The 25,009-nt window shown below is 37.9% G+C and overlaps 1 protein-coding gene across 1 annotated transcript in view; it reads left to right on the plus strand.

The window, feature by feature from the left end:
- The window catches only part of LOC114645842 (E3 ubiquitin-protein ligase RNF31-like), a 76,581-nt gene that overhangs the window by 26,093 nt on the left and 25,479 nt on the right, over positions 1-25,009 (plus strand). Inside the window, exons 7-15 of the mRNA XM_028793707.2 lie at positions 7,611-7,754; positions 7,979-8,135; positions 8,347-8,648; positions 10,135-10,298; positions 10,736-11,044; positions 15,589-15,834; positions 17,827-18,012; positions 21,953-22,159; positions 24,365-24,538. Of these exons, the coding sequence (XP_028649540.1) occupies positions 7,611-7,754; positions 7,979-8,135; positions 8,347-8,648; positions 10,135-10,298; positions 10,736-11,044; positions 15,589-15,834; positions 17,827-18,012; positions 21,953-22,159; positions 24,365-24,538 (1,889 nt within the window). The remainder of the gene's footprint in view (positions 1-7,610; positions 7,755-7,978; positions 8,136-8,346; positions 8,649-10,134; positions 10,299-10,735; positions 11,045-15,588; positions 15,835-17,826; positions 18,013-21,952; positions 22,160-24,364; positions 24,539-25,009) is intronic.

Genomic DNA, 25,009 nt, shown 5'->3' on the forward strand with positions numbered 1-25,009 from the left:
TGATTACTCTGAAACAAATTGCTAGAGTAAACAAAGAAGGAGGCCATAAATACAGAGTTTTCTAAACTATATAGTGCTGTACAGTACTGTTTTACTTATTGTAACTATGTTCAAATACAGTATGAAAAAATCATGCCTGCACATATTCCAGGCATTGGTTTTTAACTTCAACCGAGTTCCTTTCTGAAGGAACGTGATATGCTTGTTTTATTGTCAACCTGTTCTTTCAAAGAATGCAGACAATTGTGGAAATGATGACTGCATCAGTCCCACAGAAGATTTCTTGGTCCTCAATAACCCTCTGTTGTATCTCCTGCAAGAGAATCGTGTTGTTGGCTATAACCATATGGATCATTGCCCTCTCTTGCAGTTTAGAAAAGTACTAACTGTAAAACCATACATTTTACAATAGGAACATGCAGTAATTATATGTAATGGTGCAGTAGTTCAGTGCATTTAAAACATTTATAGTACATGTATGTGTTGTATATAATAGTGTACAGTGCTTCAAAGTTGCAGTAGAATGCAGTATGTAAATGACCTGCATATTTTCCTCTCTGAGGTTTTGTATTATAGAAGTTACTATGAAGTGGCACAGGTTTGGTTGCACTCTTTTACCAGCTTCTGCCATCGACATCCGATGCTCAAGGACATGGTCAACAAAAGTGGCACGAATCTCATTTGAAACCATTTGTCTCCTTGCTCTTGCTCTTATTCACCCTCTTCCACTTCCCCTCCTATGTCCTCTTCCTTTTTCTTCCTATGGTGGTTGATATGTTCTTCCAAAATAAGTGAACTTACGCATGGCTCTTGTTTCTATCTACCCTAAGGCTATGACAGGTGTGTGAACAATTTTGCACCAGGGGAATTGTGTACTAAATATGTTTCAGCAGGGCTGACTTGAGTTAATGATATTGAAGCAGTGAAGCATGAAAGGATTTGTGGGTAGAGTTTTGCACAAAAAGTGAAATGAATCTGAGTCATCTATCAGAATAGCGGAATAGTATTTATAGTTTTGGGAAATTAATTTGTATTTTGTTAGATGGTGGTATGGTTTGGAATTTTTAGTTAATTTTGGTAATAGTATATGTAAGTGATTGAAAAAAAACTGTTATAGATGGGTTCTTCTGTCCATCTTAGATGTCATCCCTGGAATTATAGGTCTTTGTCTTTGGTAGTCCATTTTGCGCCTTCTGACTCAAGAAGCCTGCAGAGGGGCCACTGGAGAGATATTAGGTCACCTCTGATTTACAACTTTGTTATCAGATGAAGTCCAGATCCTGGTAGAAGATGGAGTTCAGTCACTTGGTTTAGAGTGCAAATGGGGAAAGGTGTAGCTAGATGCCTGCATCCCAGTTAAATCTGCTTTCTTAACATGCCCAATGTACCACTAAAGCCTAGCACATTGGACAATGCCTGTTTTGTCCTACAGTGTGCTTTGGTTTGGCAAATTGTGATGATGGTCCTCATCTTTAAGAGAGAGTACTGTAGGGTGTATTCCAACTTTAGGAGGATCACACTCCTCAGCTTCCCTTGGAAGGCCTATGCCAGGCATCTTGAAAGGAGGGCCCAGCTATTGGTCAAACCTTGGTTCCAGGAGAAGCAATGTGGATTTTGTCCCAGTCACAGAATACTGGACCAGCTTTTTACACTCAAAACCATTCTGGAGGGTTCACAAGGTTATGCCCAATCAGACTACGTGTTTTATGGACATGGAAAAGGCATACAATTGTGTCTCTTGTGGTGTCCTATGGAAGGTGCTTCAGGAATATGTACCAGGCTTGTTGGTTCAAATTGCTGGCGGTATGCCAGACTCGCTCATGGTGAGTGTGGGATTCCGCCGGATCTGCCCTCTGTTACTGATTCTGTTCGTAATTTTTATGGACAGAATTTCTAGTTGTAGCCAAGGAGTGTTGGTTGTCCAGTTCAGTGATCTCAGGACCACAGCATAGCTTTTTGCTTTTTGCCATCAGATGCAAACTGCCCCAGGGTGAAGTAGCCAGGGTGAGGATAAGCACCTCAAGGAATGGAGCACTCTCACCAGGTTGAGGGATCAGATGCTGGCTCAAGCAAAGGAGTTTAAGTATCTTGGGCTGTCCTTCACAAGTAAGGGAAGAAGGGAGCTGGAGATGAACAGGCGTTGTACAGTTGTTATACAATTCAGTCGTGGTGAAGAGAGAGTTAAAAGGCAAAGCTCTTGCTATACCGGTCAATCTTCATTCCAGTGCTCACTTATTATCGTAAACTTAGGGTAGTAACTATAAGAACAAGATTGTCACTACAAGCAGCCAGTATGAGCTTCTGTTGCAGAAGGTCTGGGCTCAGCTTTAGCGATATGGACCTTCAAGTACTCATAGGAGTGTACCACCTCACCATCCACTCCCTGATTCCTATACTTCTGTCTCTTCTCCCTTATTGATACACACCATAGGTGCAGAATCATGTGAATATTTCTGCAAGTGATATGACCCAGTGTTATATATTTATAGTCTTAGGTGTACAGAGTGAAGAGAAAAGGGGACAGGACTGTTTCTTGTGGTGCTCCAGTGTTGCTTACATCAAAATCACAAACACAGTCCTTAAGTCTCACAAACTGTGGTCTGCCCGACAAATATTCCATTATCCAGGAGAACATAGGCTCATCCACCTGAATATCTCTTAAGCTTACCCCTTAACAGGTTTGTCTGGGTGGTATTGATGGCACTAGAGAAATCAAAAAACATAATCTTCACTGTTTTGCCAGGTGAGAATAAGCCTTATGGATCAGATCGATGATTCACTCATCATCTACTCCAGTCTCTGTTGAATAGGCAAACTGCATGGTTCCTGGTGGTCTACTATAAGAGGACGTACGTAGTCCAGGACCAGTCTCTCAAAGGTCTTCATGATGCGAGGCACATGTGCCACTGGTCTGTAGTCATTAGGTGAAACAGCGCCTGCCTTCTTAGGAATGGGGACAATGCAGGATCAAAACATGATCCCTGGTGCAAAGTGTCAGTTTTTCTGGCTTTCAGCAATGCACAATACATTCAGAAAATAAATATTTAGGCTGTGTAAACTTTAACAGTAATGAAATGTCATATTTTAAAAATTACACATTAGTAAATTTACATCTATTCCTTAAGCACAAAATATAATTTCCCTGTGTCCTTATGTAATAAACCTTTATAGTTAATCTATTGATAACATTGAAATGTTCATTTTTTTTAGTAATGTAACTTTATAGAGTATGGTAAAGAACAGCCAGTGATACTGCTGTTTTTGAATATCTTAACCTTTTAAACTTTAAACCATATTTATTATTATCCCCTAGTGGACATTGAACTTAAACCTGATTTAAAATTAAACTGCTTAAAATCATTTTCATGCTTTCTGTCACAGGTCAACACTTTGAATTCAAAACTGCTTATTGCAAGCCCCTGTAGGACTTTGCAGTATTTTTATGTGTACCCTCAAAGACAAATTCTCACATCACACCTGCCACTACAAATGCACTGATCATGTCTGATTTAGCTGACAAGCTTTTATTCAATAAAAAGGTGGTGTATTACTCTTTTGAAAGCTATTAAGCTTGCCTTCCTATGTCATGTTGATCACTGATGTCAATGCAAATGTAAGGCTGTTCCAATCTGTTCAGAATGCTAAGAAGGGTGACAGAGAAGAGTCTCGTAGTGAACACAAAATGTTCAGAATTTTGGCTAGTGGAGATGCATTGAACATCACATCGGAGAACAATGAAAATGTGAGTGATGGCTTAGATTTTAGTATTCAGGATTCCTCATATGTGTGGTGAATGCATAGTTAGACTGTTGTTTTTCACACAATGTTCAAAGTGCCAAATTTTGTTTTCACGCAGAATAGTTTTTTTTTTTTTTTTTAAATGTGCTTTCTGACCGTGTAGTGGCAATTGAGGGTATTTGCTTAGTCTTGCATAGTATGGGTGGGTTTGCTTTTCATATCATTATTTCCTCCAATGTAATGATGACAGGGGAAGTGGTAGAGGGGTTATTTGCTTTGTTTCCTATAGTACAGGTGAGTTCTTTAGTTTTGTTATTGTGCTTTATAGTAGTGTAATGGCAACTGTGGGAATTTGCTTTGTTTTTGTATAGTGCTGGTAAAATATATGTGAGAGATGCAATGTTCTATTATGCATGCAATTGGGCAGAAACTTTTTTTTCCCAAGAGGCACAAATCTTGATTTTTATTTCTTTTATACATTTGTGCATTGTTTTGTACATAGTTAAGTATTTTGCAGTTCTTTTTGCAAAGTTGGGTTTTGCAGAATTAGAAAATAGTTTATAATTTTTTTTGTGCCTGGTGAAGGTCTGATGTGGATTGTTTTCCCCTTCAAGGACATTGTTTTTTTTAATTTTAATTTCAAGTGTTCCTGAGCTTTTACTATGACAAGGGAAATTATAAATCATGTTGATTATGTGGTTATATTTTAGAAAATGTATTTTTTGATCGATATTTTTGAATATTGCAACTATTTGCATTTTAATTTAGGTACATGGTATATAATTCCTACACCAGATATACATGTATACTGAAAGAACCAGGTCTTGCCTTCACCTACACATATATAATACGCTACCGTGGCTGCCTGTTTGTTTGTCCAGGATTTTAAATCACCTGTAGCTTGCACTGTGCCGTGTTTCCGTGAGGGTGATCCAGCTCGTATGATCCTCATTGTTAGGGACCCAAGTGGCTGGACCAGACCAAGGGGTCGCCCACGTAACACCTGGCTGCGGCAGATAGAGGGTTATTTCCGGAGGGTGGGACTGAACCGCGTGTCTGACTGGGGGGGTTGCAAACCGGGATCCCGAGTTGTTTCATTGTGTAGTGGGTGCGGCAACACACTGTACCAGTGCATGCTCCTCAACTTGTAGCTCGCAAAACCGTTTGACCTATTGACTTGAAATTTGATACGCATATACTACGTGACCTATAATGTCCTCTTTCGGGGTGATGATTTTTATTGCTCTTTTTATTTTTATTTTATTTTATTGTAGAATCAACTCTTGGCAGCGCGCAGCAGGGTGGCCATGTGGTGCATGCGTACGGGTGCTGTTCTCGTTCCCTACCTCTTCGTATCTTAAATCATTCTTGAGGCAGATTTAAGTGCCAGATTAAGTGAAAAATTTTGTAAAATGTACTAAGTAATTGCAACACAAAAACTTACTTAATCAGTTTTAACGAGAAAAGATGCCGGTGGAAGAAGAGAAGAAGCGAGCCGCTAGGGTGGAGAAAGAAAGAGCTGCTCAAGAAGCAGCAAGCGCATCAACCTCTGAACGAAACAAATGCTAAACATACAGAGAAAGAGTATGAAAACTATAAGTCAAGTGTATTCACTGCATGTTATCATGCAGTCCGCCGTTACCAGTATATATATATAAGAAATATAGAACACCTGCTTTCAGTAAGACGTGTTCAGTAGAACAATACGTTAGTTATGAGCATTTGATAAACTTTTTTTTTTGGTTATTGCTAATATATATATATTCTGTGTAATGTTCACTACTAAGAATAATATTTAAATCCATTTTAGTGTATAGAACATGAATATTGAGTAAAGTATTATGAAATTATGACCAATTAAATCAGCAGGATATGGTCAAAACTGAGGCTGACTGAATATAGAAGGTTTTAATGTGATTGTGTCAGTGTGCCATTTTAATTGTGGTTACTTTCTTATTCATGACTTTCATCCTCATGTTGTTTTCTAGTTGTGAACTTGTACTATCAACACTTAAGCTGTGTCTATTTGTATGTTTATTAAAAGTCTACACAAGAAGAAGTTCAGCATTTTTGTGTAAAGGCTAAAATGAAAACAAATAATGTTTGTCATTTCGGCCTTAACAAAAATGATTTAGTCCTCAGTATTCAAGTCAAAAACAAATGGACAAAACAAATGTAATTTTTTTAAAGCTTTCAGTGCCTATTGTAAGTGTGCACACCCTTAATTATGGAAACTATAACCATGCTCTAATGCAAATAATCACATTCCAAGTCATAAAAAAAGACGATTATTTGGTTTCTCCTGATACTATTTGAAGTCTTTCTGATTAGCCCTAATAGCATTTGCTGTTTGTGATGGATTTTCCTGAAGGTTCCTTAGTCTCAGAATGCAAGAGATAACTATGAACCACAAGAAGCTAATAGAAGATTTATGGAATAATTTTGTTCAGTGACATAGAAGGAATTTTAAAAATAATTTCATGCATATTACATATATCATGGAATGGTGTGGTACTATGAAGAATATTGCTACTGTTTGCAAGAAATATGGTAGCTTAAGTTCAGGATGAATCTCTAAAACCGATGAGCATGCAAGGGGAACGCACATTAGGGAAGTTACCAAAAGGCCAATGGAAACCTTAAAGGAGCTGCCAGAATTTAAGGCAGTAACTACCCACTCCCTACATATATGTAGCCATTTTGTGTCTGAGCTATGGGGATGGATAAGGTGGAATACCTTAAACATGTCACATTAAGTCCCTCAAAACTATATGGGAAAATGTGGTATAGTGTGATGAGACCAAAGTATGACTTAACTGGCCTTAATTCCAATAGATATGTTTGGCACATTTAAGAACAATCGTATTTGATTTGAAATCTATGAGAAAAATGAATGTAAATACAGGCACATAATTGAAATAATCAAATAGATGATTTTATCATCCAGATTTGAAAGCAATACTATACGAGGTTTGACAGTTAAGTTTGCAAACTCATCCTAGAAAAAATGCTACATACGTTATTGCTGCATATCACTACAGTCACCTTTGAAGCTATGCATCGATGCCAGTGCCTAGTCTACCCTTCAAAGCAATTTTGAAACTGTTTTTCTGGAATGGCTGTCAGAGCTGTCATCATATTACACTTGATGTCCTGAATGTCATCAACATGTCTTCCTTTCAACATTTCCTTTATCTTCAGGTAAAGAAAAAAAGTCATTGGCAACCAGGTCAGGTGAGTATGGAGGGTGTTCCAATACAATTATTTGTTTACTAGCTAAAACTCCCTCACAGACAGTGCCATGTGAGCTGGTGTTGCTCTAATGCAAGCTCCGATATTCTCACGAGGGAACACAAAACAACAATAATGAATGCCACTCAGCAAGACATCACTACATGTCGACACGAACACAGCTTTGAGACACTGATATACCAAGGTTATGAAACTTTACTAAGCTGTTTGTACAGCGCTGCCAACGTAAGAGCACAGTGTCAAGTTTGCAAACTTAATTGTCAAACTTCGTAAATCAGTGTAGCATCTGTGTCTTGTAGGAAAAGAAAATCAAATCACATCTGAAAAGGCAAGCGGAGTGCACATTTTGTTAAAGAGCTGTTTATGTAAACAAATATGCAATGTTATAAGCCACTTGCCTAATTTCTCCAAACTTTTGTGGTCATGTTATCACAAAAGTCAAAATTGATTGTTATTACATCTGCCTTCTACTTTTTTGCTTTACTTTTCTCATGCAACTGCTATATCTTAATGAGAATGACTCCACATTTACCCTTTTTAATTGCTTTAAAGCCATCCTCATATTTTTTTGAGCTGTGATTTTATTAAATTATTACTGACTGGTTTCCACTCTCATCCAGGTGAGTGCAGTGTTTGTGGAGTTATTCCTGAAGTATCTTGTTCACCATGTGGGGCAAAGCTGTTTTGCTACAAATGTGACAGTGTGTTTCATCGACATCCAGTAAGAGCTGATCACCAAAGGGAGCCAATTGTAGATCGTCAAAGTATGTGTATTACTGACAATTTCTATTTTCATAAATGTTTTTTCAGCAACAGTTTCTTGAATGTTTTTTTACAACTTAATCTCACACTCCAAGGTACTATGTCTGATTATATTTTGTGACAAATAAATTTGCTAATCAGAAATCCAGCTACAGTCCTGTATCGATACACTTGAATAGATCAATTGTTACTGCTTCTTTATGTGGTTGTTTTGTTTTTCCCTCAGACAGTTGTACTCTTTGTGGCATTGACAGAGTTTCTGCATATTGTGGAAGCTGTGAACAGTGGCTATGCTTAGAATGTGATGAACGATACCACATGCACCCTAGCAGGACTGGACATCAGCGATATCCAGTAATTAACAACATGATTCCTCCTGGAGGGTAAGTACAAACCTGTGAAACATTACAGACTAATAAAAGGCAAGCACCACGGTATACCAGGAACAGAACTTTGTTGTTTAAGTATCCAATATTGTGTTAGTAATGAAAGCAAAAGAGGAAGGAAGATAAGCTATAGATCTTCTAAACTTTTTTTCACAAGTTAATTTTCAGTATTTGAGCTTTAATTTAAAATTTCTTTCTTCACCCTCAGGTCCAGTTTCAACACTAGCGGTTCTTTATTCACAAATATCTCATCCAGCCCACCTAAAGTACTCCAACTCAAAAACCAGGAACTTCAGCAGCCTATGTTTCCAATCCAGGGTCTGGGTGCCTCACAGCAAATAAGTGGTGTGAGTTTTTCCCAGACTCCATCACTGCTTACACCATGGCAATGCTCAGCATGCCCAACACTCAATGAAGGAAGGTCCGTGCTGTGTGTCAGCTGTGAGCGCCCAAGAGCCTGCAAGACAGCACCTCCAAATCGACTAGATTCCAGTATGCACAATTCTTTAGGTAAAGGGTGCTAAGGAAATTAGGAAGTGATTTCAAGAAATCTCAAAATGTATTTCGAGATATCTCGAATTGCATTTAAGATATCTTAAAATGCATTTCAGGTATTTCAAAATGTACAGCACCTCATTTCAAGATATCTTGAAATCTATTTTGAGATATCATAAAATGCTTTTGAGATATCTCAAAATAGATGCATTTTTAGATATCTGTAATTCAATTTGAGATATCTAAAATTAATTTCCAGATATCTTAAAATTCATTTTGAGATATCTCTAAATGTTAATTTGGCTTGCCATAAAGTGTTTCCAAACACGGTCTGGAGAATCTTCAGAATTTAGACATGCATATTGCTTTGCATTATACAACTTGAATTTTATTGAGATATTGTGACAACACGGTAAACAAAATGCCGAACACAAAAACAAAAAGGGATATGTACTCAGAAGTATATAATATCTGTTTTCTCTTTTAAGTATTGTTAAGGTGGTGGATTGGTTGAGTGTGGTCCTGACTATATTTATGTATTAAATAGCTATTTCAAACAAACAAAATATAAACACAAGGACACTAACCTTTAACCAGAAATCGGTTTATTAAAAAATGTAAACAACACATTTTAATTTCCAGCCATTTTCATTTTATTCATTAGTTTAAAGTATGTGGTTTAAATTTCAATTTAATCTTCGTTTTGCTCTCACCTTTTAGTTTTATATTTATTTCAATTAACAAAAAGCAATTTTTTTTTCATTTTAAATACAGCTTTTGTTAATAGCTGTGATCTATAAAACTGATTCAGCAGGGTTTTTAATTAAATCATAAATTGCATTGTTCAGTACACTCCTGGAGTTTCAAGGTAGAAACAAAGAAGCCCTTTTTCACATAGATTTGGACAGACTGATATACAGTAGTTGAAGTGAAAACCTGATGCAGTCTCTAAAAGATAAAACTAGGTGCCCATTCTTCTCAGCCTCTGTTTAATGGATTATAATGGTCCTTACTAAATAGGTACCATGCTGCCTAATTATAGTTAGCTGTAGGAATCTTACTGTATGTTTTAGTTTGCACTTTATAGGTATTATCTGAAACTGGATAAACATAGAATTGAATTTGATGGGGATCAACTTGGTTCCTTTAGAAGTACAATAGTTTATTATGTGTATCACTTTTTTACCACGGGTATGGCTAATAATTCCAAAACATTGTCCTTTTCTTTTCTTTCTCCCTAACAGTTAATCAATCTTGTTTTGTTCTTCTCTTGCTTTTTCCTTTTGTCTATGTTGTTTTCTGTGAGAAGATTCAATGTATGGGTGTTCAGAAAACCTTGGATAACAACTGTAGAGTACTTTATGATATTATTAATGTTCTGAATTATATGTTACAGTAATATCCCTTATAAAAGTTAAAAAAAGAAGCTTTAAAAACAATGTTGTAAACTCCCGTATAGGCAAAGATCAGATGAAATAATCAGTTGTTCATAATTGTTTAGGCACTTCGCGATTCCATGTTCAGGAATGGAGCTGCCAGGCCTGTACCATGCTAAACTCAGGTTCAACTGTACTGTGCCAAGCTTGTGAAAGACCACGTTTATCATCCAAGCCTCTAACTCCATTATATGAAAAACCTGCAGAAACATTACCATCTGACATTAAGGTTAGGTAAAACTTCTGTATATATTGAAATATTAGTTAGTAATTTAATTAAAAACACAAAGTTAATAGCAAAGGGATACTTTCTTTTTGACACAAAATAGTTTCTCCACCTGTTTTCTGTACATTAACTTTAGGTAATTTTGATCAGAAATTTACAACTGTCTGAATAGGTGAAAATTGTGGTAAGATTTATTTAGGCTTGGCTTCATCTTAACAAAAAGTTGCAGAAAAGGGTCTTGTTGATTCAGTTGACTGCATTTTATGTGTTATCAAGCAAGACTTTTAGGGAAGACTTGTGTTGAAATGGCTTTCTTCATTTGTTGTGGGAATAGCTTTTAAGAATCAAAGCCAATTAGTTAAATGTAAACTTAAAGAGCACTAAGTATAAGACTTTTAAACTATGTATTAGTAACATGGTATGCTTATTTTTATTTTTAGAATGGTTGGTCTTGCTCTCATTGTACATTTTGGAACATAAAGCCTGGACGAATCTGTGTTATGTGTGACAGAACTAGCCAAGACACAGTCCTTTCTCTACCTGAATCCTTGTCATTTTCTCAAGACAATTTGGCCACAGGGAAAAAGCAAGACTTGCCCTCTACTTTGCACTCCTCTTCAAAAAAAACACCACCTTCAAGACCTGCAGCATCTTCAATGAGTAATGCATTTTATGGTCAAGATGAGGCTGATATTCAACGACAAGAGAATATGAAGACTGAGGGCCTCAAATTAGTGACAATGATTAGGGTAGGAATGATTTGTCCTGTCTTAATGCTAAACTTTTGAACATAAATGTTAGTAACTGTGCATAAATCAGACTCTACATTTTGTTGTAAAACACTACATAAATGAGTATATTTACTGGGAAAAACACTGCAGTTCGCTCAAGCATTGCATATTTTAATTCTTTAAAAAATACATTTTTTTTCTTAATTTCTTTATGTGACTTGTTCAGTAAGATGCTGCTGTTTTTATTTTCTTTTTTTTTCACATAACAAAATTCACTGAGGTGGTATGGCTCTAGATAAGTATTAACTGTCACAGTCTTTGGCATCACGTGTGGGGATTGGTAATTCTTTCATTGTACACTCACTCTGAGTAATTATTTGTGACTGATGATCATCATAGTTTTTTCTTTGCTATTACTGTTGATACACATAGTATTTTACAGTAGTCCAACCATGCTTGTTTTGTATGTGGCAATTTACTGTACATGTGCTAATTAGGTAGCTTGTTGTGAGCTTTGCCTTTCTTTTGCTTGAAATGCTCCTTATCCAAGCTACATTTATCATGCTTCATTTTCAATAAAAACAGCTACCTATTGTGTTTCTAGGTATAGAATAATTAGACCTATAGCTTACCTTCTGCCCTTTTATTCAGTTGGTCCAAGTGTCTGAAAGTACAGTGCATCCGGAAAGTATTCACAGTGCATCACTTTTTCCACATTTTGTTATGTTACAGCCTTATTCCAAAATGGATTAAATTCATTTTTTTTCCTCAAAATTCTACACACAACACCCCATAATGACAATGTGAAAAAAAGTTTATTTGAGGTTTTTGCAAATTTATTAAAAATAAAAAAACTGAGAAATCACATGTACATAAGTATTCATAGCCTTTGCTCAATACTTTGTCAATGCACCTTTGGCAGCAATTACAGCCTCAAGTCTTTTTGAATACGATGCCACAAGCTTGGCACACCTATCCTTGGCCAGTTTCGCCCATTCCTCTTTGCAGCACCTCTCAAGCTCCATCAGGTTGGATGGGAAGCGTCGGTGTACAGCCATTTTCAGATCTCTCCAGAGATGTTCAATTGGATTCAAGTCTGGGCTCTGGCTGGGCCACTCAAGGACATTCACAGAGTTGTCCTGAAGCCACTCCTTTGATATCTTGGCTGTGTGCTTAGGGTTGTTGTCCTGCTGAAAGATGAACCGTCGCCCCATTCTGAGGTCAAGAGCACTCTGGAGCAGGTTTTCATCCAGGATGTCTCTATACATTGCTGCAGTCATCTTTCCCTTTATCCTGACTAGTTTCCCAGTCCCTGCCGCTGAAAAACATCCCCACAGCCTGATGCTGCCACCACCATGCTTCACTGTAAGGATGGTATTGGCCTGGTGATGAGCGGTGCTTGGTTTCCTCCAAATGTGACACCTGGCATTCACACCAAAGAGTTCAATCTTTGTCTCATCAGACCAGAGAATTTTCTTTCTCATGGTCTGAGAGTCCTTCAGGTGCCTTTTGGCAAACTCCAGGCAGGCTGCCATGTGCCTTTTACTAAGAAGTGGCTTCCGTCTGGCCACTCTACCATACAGGCATGATTGGTGGATTACTGCAGAGATGGTTGTCCTTCTGGAAGGTTCTCCTCTCTCCACAGAGGACCTCTGGTGCTCTGACAGTGACCATCGGGTTCTTGGTCACCTCCCTGACTAAGGCCTTTCTCTCCCGATCGTTTAGATCAGTTTAGATGGGCAGCCAGCTCTAGGAAGAGTCCTGGTGGTTTCAAACTTCTTCCACTTATGGATGATGGAGGCCACTGTGCTCATTGGGACCTTCAAAGCAGCAGAAATTTTTCTGTAACCTTCCCCAGATTTGTGCCTCGAGATAATCCTGTCTCGGACGTCTACAGACAATTCCTTTGACTTCATGCTGGGTTTGTGCTCTGACATGAACTGTCAACTGTGGGACCTTATATAGACAGGTGTGTGCCTTTCCAAATCACGTCCAATCAACTGAATTTACCACAGGTGGACTCCAATGAAGCTGTAGAAACATCTCAAGGATGATCAGGGGAAACAGGATGCACCTGAGCTCAATTTTGAGCTTCATGGCAAAGGCTGTGAATACTTATGTACATGTGCTTTCTCAATTTTTTTATTTTTAATAAATTTGCAAAAATCTCAAGTAAACTTTTTTCACGTTGTCATTATGGGGTGTTGTGTGTAGAACTCTGAGGGAAAAAAAATGAATTTAATCCATTTTGGAATAAGGCTGTAACATAACAAAATGTGGAGAAAGTGATGCGCTGTGAATACTTTCCGGATGCACTGTAAGTCTGTGTAAGGCATTGCAATAAAACAAAGCACATTAATTTCTCAACAATAATTTAACTTTAATCATATAATCAATAAAATGACTGGATTTAAACTTTTAATGTAGGGCTTATCAAACAGCAGTTGTTAACATTCATTGGGTTTACACTAACATATTTGGAACTTACTTTTGACTGTGATACATTAATGAGAAAGCTGGTTCAAACTGACTGGTAGATAAATTTGTGTGTGTGTGTATATATATATATATATATATATATATATATATATATATATATATATATATATATATATATATATATATATATATATACCGTCTTTTTCCGAAAATAAGACACTGTCTTACTTTCTTTTTTGGTCCAAAATACGCACTAGGGCTTATTTTCGGGGGAGGACAAAAATAAAAGTATATTTATATATTTTTATTTAATATTTATTTATTTTACACAGAATACAGAAATTAAAATTTATTCAATTACAGTCATGTCATCTTCTTCTGGAACATCGTCATAAATCAAGATTTACACCCCTGGAGTCTTCCACAATTCCCTTTTTGTACTCGACGGAATAGCTCTTTCATTTTGTACTCATTTTAACTGCGGTTAAAAATTATTCACTTTATAAAAAATAAAATTACGTATGAGGAAATAATCAGACTTACAAGACTGAAATGAACAAACATTGTATCTGCACTGTCGCTCAATGTAGACTGCTGCCTTAACGAACAATTATTTATAGTGTGCGCCAACGACGCGTTCCGTCGCATTCCGCATATGCATGCCCCCCTCCCCACTTCATTCGACCATACTCTGCGATACGCGCGACGCAGTACAACACAGCAGAGCAGAGCGGACACAATATTTATGTATTCATGCTGCCTTATGTTGTATTTTTAAGATAAATTCCAAGAATTAATTTGAAACGAACTGTAGAGGTAAACAATGAATTTCTCGGAATATTTTATTTCAAACATTTCTCTGAAATACGAGTATTAGGGAAGCTAAACATACTTAATAAATCAACAGCATTTTTTAACGAATTCTTTTTTTCACATTATTTTAACTAGGGCTTATTTTCGGGGGAGGGCTTATATTACAAAAAGTTCCGAAAATCTCGATAGGGCTTATTTTCGGGGGATGTCTTATTTTCAGAAAAAGACGGTATATATCCTAGGCATCAATGTTATGACCTGTAGAATGTTTTAAATTTAAAGTTTAATAAAGGGTATATTGTGAAAGCTGTTTGTTAATGATCATTGTGCAATGTGCAAGTTTTGTATACCTAAAATGGAGAAGTACATATAGCCCCATAAATATCCCACAGTCAAATATTTCCAAAGCAATTTGTGTTTCTCAAACCAAAACTATTGGTACATGTGATAGTGCTAGATGATTTTTTTACACAGTCTTTGTTGCATTTTGGGGATACCAGTCTACCTTAATATAAAGGTTTCTGTCTGGTTTCAGTGTTTTTGTAATTTTAAAAGATGGTGCATGACAGACATTTTTAGTAATAAAATTCATTGCATTTGTCATGGCAAAAGATAGCACATCACAAACATTACTACTGGTTTTACGAATTCCATAACAAATGGCATATAACAGAGACCTTGATACACTGCAAATGTTAACACTGAAGTCTACATTAAGTACTTAGATTTCAACCCATCTTAGACAGGTAGCAAAGCTAGTCATAATAATAAAACATCTTTGGAGTGTGAAAGAAAACCGCCCCACCCCTACTTCCCAAACATTAAAACTCCACATAGTAGACAGGCAGGACAGGAATATAACTGGGATCCAGACATTGTACTACAGAAACACTTTCCAGATTCTGGGAATTAAAAGTTTTCTTTAGTAAACACTCCCTTTAATTATTATCTTATTTTACTTCAACACCATCTTCACTTGACAGTTTAGATTTTTCCTGTCTTTTCCTGATTAGAAAATCCTCACTATACTATATTCTTTCTCCAGACACCAGCAAGGGTTCCTTTTTTAAAGTATGATCATAATGGGCTTTTCCCCCATCATATTTTCCCTTTGCGCCCCTTAAGAACCTCATGTCAGTTAGTCCTAATTATAAAAGGCTTTAGAACCTTCAAATTACCTAATGTACTTGCATCTTGTTGTATCCCCATTAATACAGCAGCATAATTTCCAAAATTACATTTATTTTCAGAAAGACTTTGGCTTTATGTATGTATAAACAAAATATTCTGTCTTTGGTTTTACTTTATAGGAAGGAGAGTCACGGGGAGTAAGCCCTGAAGAGGTTTTTGCTGCAGTGCAGTATTCAGGAACTGACAAGCCTTCTGACTGGCTGGCCTCAGAATTGCCCCTAGTGCTTGATACATTAAGTAAACTTGCTGCTGTTAAAATGGAAGATGCAAGGTTGTCACAGCAGGAGTCAGTTTCATTCTGGATTGAAGCTGGAGGAGACCTGGAGAAAGCAGTGAAAAATTCAGTTGCAGCACGAAAATCTAAGGTAAGAACTGTCTGTCACATTTTGGATCTCTTTAACATAAAAAAACTAAATGCTAACTTCATTCTTGTTAATTCAGCAGTAGTCACCGAAATTGCCTCACTACTCCAGGTACCTGAGTCAGTTTACTGACTTCTAGGAAGAGTTTCCAAATTATGTGCACCCATTTTGGTTTTGTTAAGTCCTCAGCTATTCTCACACATATTAAAAATATAAAAATATTCACCATAGATTTCTCAACATTGGCTTAGTATGAGTGTGTGTGGATAAATTTGTGCTGTTATTGGTTAGCCTTGTAGTCTACATTAATTCCAATTGTCAATACAGTTTGTCTCATTCATATAAAATTCACTTAGACTAATAAGCCCAGTACATTATGAAATGAAATCATAATACAGAAAAATAATTTTCTTACTGTCTGAATTTCTTCTTTGTGTGAGTAAACAAAATGGTGTTTTTTTGTGAGTTGCTTTTATAAGGTTTTTTTTTTTTTTTGCAGTAAAACTTTGCAAGGGGATGTATATCTTTTAGAAATTTGATGCAAACTCTTGTTTTGTAACATTAAATAAAGGCTAGTAATTTATTAAAATGTTAAACGTGCATGTAGTATATAAAAAAATGTTATATTATCATGTGGTTTCTTTATGTGTTGTTTCTACCAAAATCCAAAATTGTTAAAGCTTTGGGTGTGCGATGGTTTAGTTTACATTTTATATTATAGTATGATGTGGTAGAAAACAACTATCATCACAAAGGGTTGAGCCTACTTCAAAAAGAGGCATTTAAAGAATAAATGTATATTTTTCTCTAAGCAAAAAATGCAATTCAGGTATAATATTTCATTAAACTCCTAAATTATTCTTTGACATTCAGTCACTTGGCTTTGGAGTATTGAGGAATTATTATAATAGCAGCCAAATGTTTTTCCATTTAGTAAGCGATATATAGAATGAATATAACAAAGCCTGCAAATGAAGACAAACAAAATGAGCTAGAGTATATTTTAAGAAAAGCTCTTTCTATGCAATGTTTTTCATATATCCATCTGTTTTTTCTCATAGCTTATTCCATTGTATAATCCTGTGGAACTGGAGTCCATTAATAGCATTATCTGATGCAAAGCAGGAATCAGTCCTAGGGAGTATACCAGTCCGCTGTGGGGCACACTCTCACACACACACACATCTCCAATTTCACATGTACGATGTCAGCTTAGAGTTGACTGTCAAGTTGTATTATCATTGGGATGTGGAAACCAGAGAAAAGCCTACAACTGTTTTTATTTCCATATGGAAAGCGAGACATCAGATCCTGAATGTAGGCTCTGGAGGTATTGGGCAACAACTTTTAAACTAGTGTCTTTGCCTCATTCCTGAAATTGGCTCTGTGATGTTGCAGCGAAGTGAGTGATAATTGAAGGACTATCCCTGCTCTGTAGATGGGCGACTTCTATGTTTGTGTGATGTCAGGCTGGTCTTTGCCCAGTCCCTGATCCTACTTGTGCCTGGACTGTTATACTGGTACACACTACACCAAACCCATGTCCCATTTCAACAGAGTAAGAAGTATGTAACAGGGTTTAGTGAGAAGTTTCTGGTTATTTCAAGCAGAATGGCTGGATTTTTAGCAGCCACTCATAATAATTTCTCAGCCACCCTTTGCCTAAAACTATAATCCACTGATAGTGTGGAATGTGCAAGTAAAACAAACTGATGCCACTAGCTGGACATTCTAGTGATAGGCAAGAAACAGTACACTGTAAATGTCAGACAATGTATAGTCCCCAGTGTCATATACAATTTCATAGGCTGAGCTTGCCAACCTGACTTTGACCAGTAAGTTCTCTCCTGTTTGATTAATGAGCCATGTCCACTTCTCCATATCAGTTCTGTTATGACTTTAACATGCTCTGCCAAACTCAGACTTGCCTGCAAGCCTTTTGTTGTTTATGTGTGGACTGTTTAATGAAAGACTCTTATTTTTTGTTAATTTCAGATTCATGAGATCCAAACTTTAGGATTTCACAATGAGAAGGAGATTATAACAGCCTTGCAAGTTAATGGTGGAGATGTTTCTAAAGCAGTGATAGAGCTTCAGCGGCACTTGCTGGCTCCTTTTCATGAACGCATTTGGCAGGAAGATCCGGACTTTAACTTTCATGTTGAACATAATGACAGGCAGGTAAGACCAAATGAAATGTGTCAAAAAATTGTCTTCTGTAATTTAATGTTTGGCCGGTTTGTCAACAAAATGTGTGCTTGATTTGAAGTAAGGAGAGTTCTACTGTATATTAAAGTAGAAATACAGTGCATCTGGAAAGTATTCACAGCGCATCACTTTTTCCACATTGTTATGTTACAGCCTTATTCCAAAATGGATTAAATTCATTTTTTTCCTCAGAATTCTACACACAACACCCCATAATGACAACGTGAAAAAAGTTTACTTGAGATTTTTGCAAATTTATTAAAAATAAAAAAATTAAGAAAGCACATGTACATAAGTATTCACAGCCTTTGCCATGAAGCTCAAAATTGAGCTCAGGTGCATCGTGTTTCCCCTGATCATCCTTGAGATGTTTCTGCAGCTTCATTGGAGTCCATCTGTGGTAAATTCAATTGATTGGACATGATTTGGAAAGGCACACACCTGTCTATATAAGGTCCCACAGTTGACAGTTCATGTCAGAGCACAAACCCAGCATGAAGTCAAAGGAATTGTCTGTAGACGTCCGAGACAGGATTGTCTTGAGGCACAAATCTGGGGAAGGTTACAGAAAAATTTCTGCTGCTTTGAAGGTCCCAATGAGCACAGTGGCCTCCATCATCCGTAAGTGGAAGAAGTTCGAAACTACCAGGACTCTTCCTAGAGCTGGCCGGCCATCTAAACTGAGCGATAGGGGGAGAAGGGCCTTAGTCAGGGAGGTGACCAAGAACCCGATGGTCACTCGTGTCAGAGTGCCAGAGGTCCTCTGTGGAGAGAGGAGAACCTTCCAGGAGGAGAACCTTCCAGAAGGACAACCGTCTCTGCAGCAATCCACCAATCAGGCCTGTATGGTAGAGTGGCCAGACGGAAGCCACTCCTTAGTAAAAGGCACATGGCAGCCCGCCTGGAGTTTGCCAAAAGGCACCTGAAGGACTCTCAGACCATGAGAAAGAAAATTCTCTGGTCTGATGAGACAAAGATTGAACTCTTTGGTGTGAATGCCAGGCGTCACGTTTGGAGGAAACCAAGCACCGCTCATCACCAGGCCAATACCATCCTTACAGTGAAGCATGGTGGTGGCAGCATCATGCTGTGGGGATGTTTTTCAGCGGCAGGGACTGGGAGACTAGTCATGATAAAGGGAAAGATGACTGCAGCAATGTATAGAGACATCCTGGATGAAAACCTGCTCCAGAGTGTTCTTGACCTCAGACTGGGGCGACGGTTCATCTTTCAGCAGGACAACAACCCTAAGCACACAGCCAAGATATCAAAGGAGTGGCTTCAGGACAACTCTGTGAATGTCCTTGAGTGGCCCAGCCAGAGCCCAGACTTGAATCCGATTGAACATCTCTGGAGAGATCTTAAAATGGTTGTGCACCGACGCTTCCCATTCAACCTGATGGAGCTTGAGAGGTGCTGCAAAGAGGAATGGGCGAAACTGGCCAAGGATAGGTGTGCCAAGCTTGTGGCATCGTATTCAAAAAGACTTGAGGCTGTAATTGCTGCCAAAGGTGCATTGACAAAGTATTGAGCAAAGGCTATGAATACTTATGTACACGTGATTTCTCAGTTTTTTTATTTTTAATAAATTTGCAAAAACCTCAAGTAAACTTTTTTCACGTTGTCATTGTGGGGTGTTGTGTGTAAAATTCTGAGGGAAAAAATGAATTTAATCCATTTTGGAATAAGGCTGTAACATAACAAAATGTGGAAAAAGTGATGCGCTTTGAATACTTTCCGGATGCACTGTAAGCATCCAGATGCCTATTGTTAAAACATAACAAATAAAACTTGTGTTTTCATTCAATCATCAATTGTCTGGCTTTTTAGTTAAGTGTGCTAATAACAAGAAGAGGCTGGGTTCACGGTTCTTGAGGCTGATCCTCCAATTAGCTGTGACCCACCCAATCACACTGAGATTGCACAGGTGTTGAAGCAGGTGGGGGGGGGGGGGGGCTGCAGGAAAATGTGGTATCCGGGGTGAACTTCTCCAGGCTGGTGGTAATGCTGTCATCCTGGCATTGCAAGCAATCTTTGCTTCCATTTGGGAGACTGGCATCATCCCAACTGACTGGAAAATGGGACTTGTCGGCCCTATCAAGAAAGGGAAGGGAGATCAACTGGATTACAGCAACCACAGGGGGATAACACTGCTCTCTGTACCAGGTAAGGTCCTTGCTAGGGTTATCCTCAATAGGATCCGTGATCACTTGCTCACCTACCAGTGACCAGAACAGTCTGGTTTTACACCTAAGAAGTCTACCATCGACCGCAACCTGACACTGAGGGTTCTCATGGAGTGCAAACGCGAATATCGGCAGAGTTTCTTTGCAGCCTTTGTCGATTTTTCGCAAAGCGTTCGACTCAGTTGTTCGAGCTGCCCTGTGGGACATCCTGAGGGTTTGCGGGATCCCCTCGAGGTTGCTGGATATCATGGCCGACCTGTACACTGGTACTGTGAGTGCTGTGCAGAGTGTAGGCAGGACCTCTGCGTTTTTCCCAGTTGATTGTGGGGTTCGCCAGGGGTGTGTTGTTGCTCCTATTCTGTTCAATGTTTGTATGGACTGGGTGTTGGGCAAGGTCGTGGGGTCCAGCGGCTGTGGGGCATCTGTTGGTGAAGAAAGATTCACGGATCTTGACTTTGCTGACGATGCTGTGATCTTCGCAGAGTCAATGGAGGCAGTGATCGGGGCGCTCAAGAGACTGAGCGAGGACTCTGAGTGTCTGGGCTTGCGAGTATCCTGGATAATAATAATAATAATAATTCTTTGCATTTATATAGCTCTTTTCTCACTACTCAAAGCACTTAGCAATTGCAGGTTAAGGGCCTTGCTCAAGGGCCCAACAGATCAGAGTCCCTTTTGGCATTTTTACAGGATTGGAACCGGCAACCTTCTGATTGCCAGTGCAGATCCCTAGCCTCAGAGCCACCGCTCTTGGATAAAAATCAAGATCCAGAACTTTAATGACTTCTTGGGCACAGCCATCAGCAGTGTGTCTGTTTGCGGAGAGAGTGATGACCTTGTCGAGAGGCTTACTTACCTTGGCAGTGACATTCATGTCTCTGGTGACCCTTCCTATGAAGTCAGTAGACAGATTGGGAGAGCATGGAGGGTCAGGAGGTCGCTGGAAAGGGGTGTGTGGCGCTCCCGATATCTATGCAAAAGGACGAAGGTCCAAGTCTTTAGAGTCCTGGTGCTTCCTGTCTTGCTATATGGTTGCGAGTCATGGACGCTATCCAGTGAGCTGAGATGAAGGCTGGACTCCTTTGGTACTGTGTCTCTCCGGAAAATCCTTGGGTATTGTTGGTTTGACTTTGTGTTGAATGAGCAATTGCTCATGGAGTCCCAAATGAGGCACATTACCTGCATTGTGTGGGAGCGTCAGTTACGGCACTACGGCCATGTGGTGCGTTTCCCCGAGGGTGATCCGGCTCGTAAAATCCTCATTGTTGGGGACCTGAGTGGCTGGCGCAGGCCAAGGGGTCGCCCACGTAACACCTGGCTGCGGCAGATAGAGGGTCATTTCCAGAGGGTGGGACTGGACCGCATGTCTGCCTGGGGGGGTTGCAAACCGGGATCCCCAGTTGTTTCGTTGTGTGGTGGGTGCAGCAACGCACTGTACCAGTGCATGCTCCCCAACTTGACTCAACTTGTGCTAATAGCTCAGAACCAAAACACAAACGAGCAGTAAAGTGTCTACAGATCTACTTAGTCTTTGAGATTAGTTCAAAGATGTTTTCTTTTATTGATAAACTGAATACACCATGTCTGAAATATGTTTGGAGATTAAGAGTTGTGAAATCCCATTATCCTGCCGGATATACTATCATAATCAGTGGTGCTTTATTACTCTTGTGTGTATTAATTAGAATTGCCCAAATTCAACAAATTATTTCCATTTGTTTTTTTAGAGAGTTCTTCGGCGTATCCTTTCAGTTTTTGAGTTGCCAAGTTGGGGCAGAGCTGAATTAGTATTAAGCCTCATGTTGGACAGGAATGCATCATACAGCTTGGAAGATGTTGTATATGCAGTAAGGGAATCACCTGACAAAGATTTCATCAAGAGAATGTTGGCAAAAGATTGTCCTATATGTTTATCACAATTCCCTCAGAACAGAGTGAGTATAATATTTCACGTTTACTAGATGATTTCTTTCCTAGGCCTTTACCCATACATTCTTGAAGGTTTTGTTGCCTCTCCTGCCAGCCAGAGTTGCTACTTTTGAGAATAGCACTGACTATTGTATCTGTTTTGTATGACAGGCAAATCTTGTCCTTTTAGAAACAACATGGCAGCCAAAGCAAACGATAATTGCAACATTTGACCATATTTTCATTTGGATAAGACAGTCTCCCAGTTTCTTCTACTGACTGCAACTCATCCCACACTTGCCGTGCTTTAGAATAAAAGTTGAGCTGTCAAGGTATTTTTTCTGTAAAGCTGTTTTGAGTTAGCATTGTGCTCGAGTCATTCTGAAGCAACCCAGTAAATATGACCCCAACATAAATAGCAAATGTAAAAACACTTTCAACCCATATGTAGAGGTGCGTTTTTTTTGTTTTTTTTTTTATTCCTCAGCTTGAAAAATTCTGATTTCATGTTGTTGATGACCTAGATTTAGGTTAGTTTATTGGTGTAGGCCAGGTCTGTTTGACTAGAATAGAATAAACACATTTTGCAAGAGAGTACAACAAAATAACATTTTTATTTAAAATATTATTTCCTTTTAAGCATCAGTGATTAAAGTTAAAGCTTAGGAATATGAACATTTTTTGACAAAAATAGATGATTCAGCATAACATAATTAGTCAATCAGTCACTAGTTTTTGTAGTGTATCATTGCATTCAGTACATTCAATCTACTGCTGTTTCCTGCATTGCTCAATAACTTATTCCATCTATGTTTTATTGGTTATTGGGTAAATAAATACTTTCTAATGTTAGTGCAGAATTTACCCTCAAGATTATTGCCCTTCATAATATCAACATTATATCACCACATGAGCTCTGTTTTCTTAACTGAAAAGATTGAACTCCTTATTCTTCAGTTTTTGGAGTCCTGTTGTTAGGGTTGTAGTTGTTATATGAATTTTACGTAATAGTAATAAAGTGGACCCTTGACTTACGAACTCAATTCGTTCGCGAGGGCTGGTTGTAACTCAAGTTGATTGTAAGTCAAGACTATTTTTCCCATAAGAAATAATGGAAATACCCTTAATGTGTTCCGAACCTCCCACAGCAACACTTACTTAACCTTTACATAATAAAAAAGGGTTATATAATGTGCATAATTTACCAAAACACCAATAATTTTTCTAATGTACTAACCAGAAAGTTATAAAATGTGCCTAGCCTACCAGAAACAACAATTTCATACTGTACTCACCATTTAATTTGACATCTTTGGGCTGCAGGAAGGGAGGAGGAGGAGAATGAAATGGAAGGTGGTTATTGTTTGGAAGGAGCCTCCTTATACAAATCTTTTCTTTGTAAAATTGTCGAGATGGTGGATTTCGATATGCTGTACATATTAGCGAGATCAGTCACACGAACACCACTCTCATATTTCTGCACAATTTCCTTCTTCGTTTCGATTGTGATCACTTTTTTTTACCTTCGTTACCTTCTCTTCCTTCCTTAGCAATTATCGAAATAACTTATATAAATCACTGCACTGACCGAAGTTACGTCCACAAACACATGTATCTGGGCTCTGACTGATGCTTACGAACGCTCTCGGCTGTTTGTTTACAATCGCGCAAGCGGATACACGTGACTGCATTCGGGTCATAACACAAGATGTTGGTCGTAAATCAAAACAAAAATTTTGGTCGTAAATCAAGTTGTTCGCATGTCAGGCTGGTCGTATATCAAGAGTCGACTGTATTACAAAAATATCTAGCTTGTAAACCCCCTTCATTTTTGTATTTCTTTTATGCTATAATAAAGAATTTCTCAGCCAAAATAAAACCTATCCATTTGAGTTAGATGTTGTTGCTATGTGATTTCAGCCTGTCACTCTACAGTTCACAACATAAATTCTGAAAACTTCCTGAGAAGTTTGCTAATTGCTTAAATCATTTTCAGTGTTGGGAACATTCAGTGTTGGAATCAACTATATAACCAAGCTTTGTAAAATATAATTTTGCATGAATTTGTAAATTGCCTTATAATTAGTTACATTTTTAAATATTAATTTAGTTTGGTAAAATTAGGTTAAAAAGCTTGATAATAAAACATGCAAGTTAGGAAGAGTCTTATTTGAAAGATGTTTGTTGGGTCATATGATGAATTGCATTAATACATACTTTTTCACTTTTAGATGCAAGCCCTCACCTCTTGCCAGTGCAGCATCTGTAATGAATGTTTTCAGCAACATTTTACAATTGTGGTTAAAGAAAAAAACATCAAGGATATGGCTTGTCCTGTGTGTGAAAAACCAGAGATCAATGATGAGTCTGAGCTCAACAGCTACTTTTCTACACTGGATATTCAGGTATTTCTTTAACATTATCCAAAAATTATTTGATCACTCTTCAGTAGACAGACTAGCACTGCTCTCCTCAAGGATATGAACAAATATATCCACTTCAGCCCTGATGAATATTGTATGTTGCCCCAAACCAACCATATGATCCATATTGGTCCATTCCATGCTGCCTATTACCTTTTAAACTGGGAAGCAACATATCCTTTACCAAAAAAATAAAAAAAAAGTTAAATTACAAGTTATTTCATCATCCAGGCATTAAAAAAAGAAAAAAAAGATACATATAAAAATTGTATAGTAAAATACAGTATATTAAAGTATAGTAAATAAGTAGCAAGAATGGAGAAGTAGTAATGCAAGTCATAGTTTTTAAATATTATTTTTAATCAAATGTTTTTATTATCAGATGTGGGCTTTTTTTTTTTTTTTTTTTGCCCCAAAATATCAAGCAAACCAGGCATACAGTGTTAAGGAATA

This window comes from Erpetoichthys calabaricus, chromosome 2 (assembly GCF_900747795.2).
Source record: "Erpetoichthys calabaricus chromosome 2, fErpCal1.3, whole genome shotgun sequence".
Classification (NCBI taxonomy): Eukaryota; Metazoa; Chordata; class Cladistia; order Polypteriformes; family Polypteridae; genus Erpetoichthys; species Erpetoichthys calabaricus.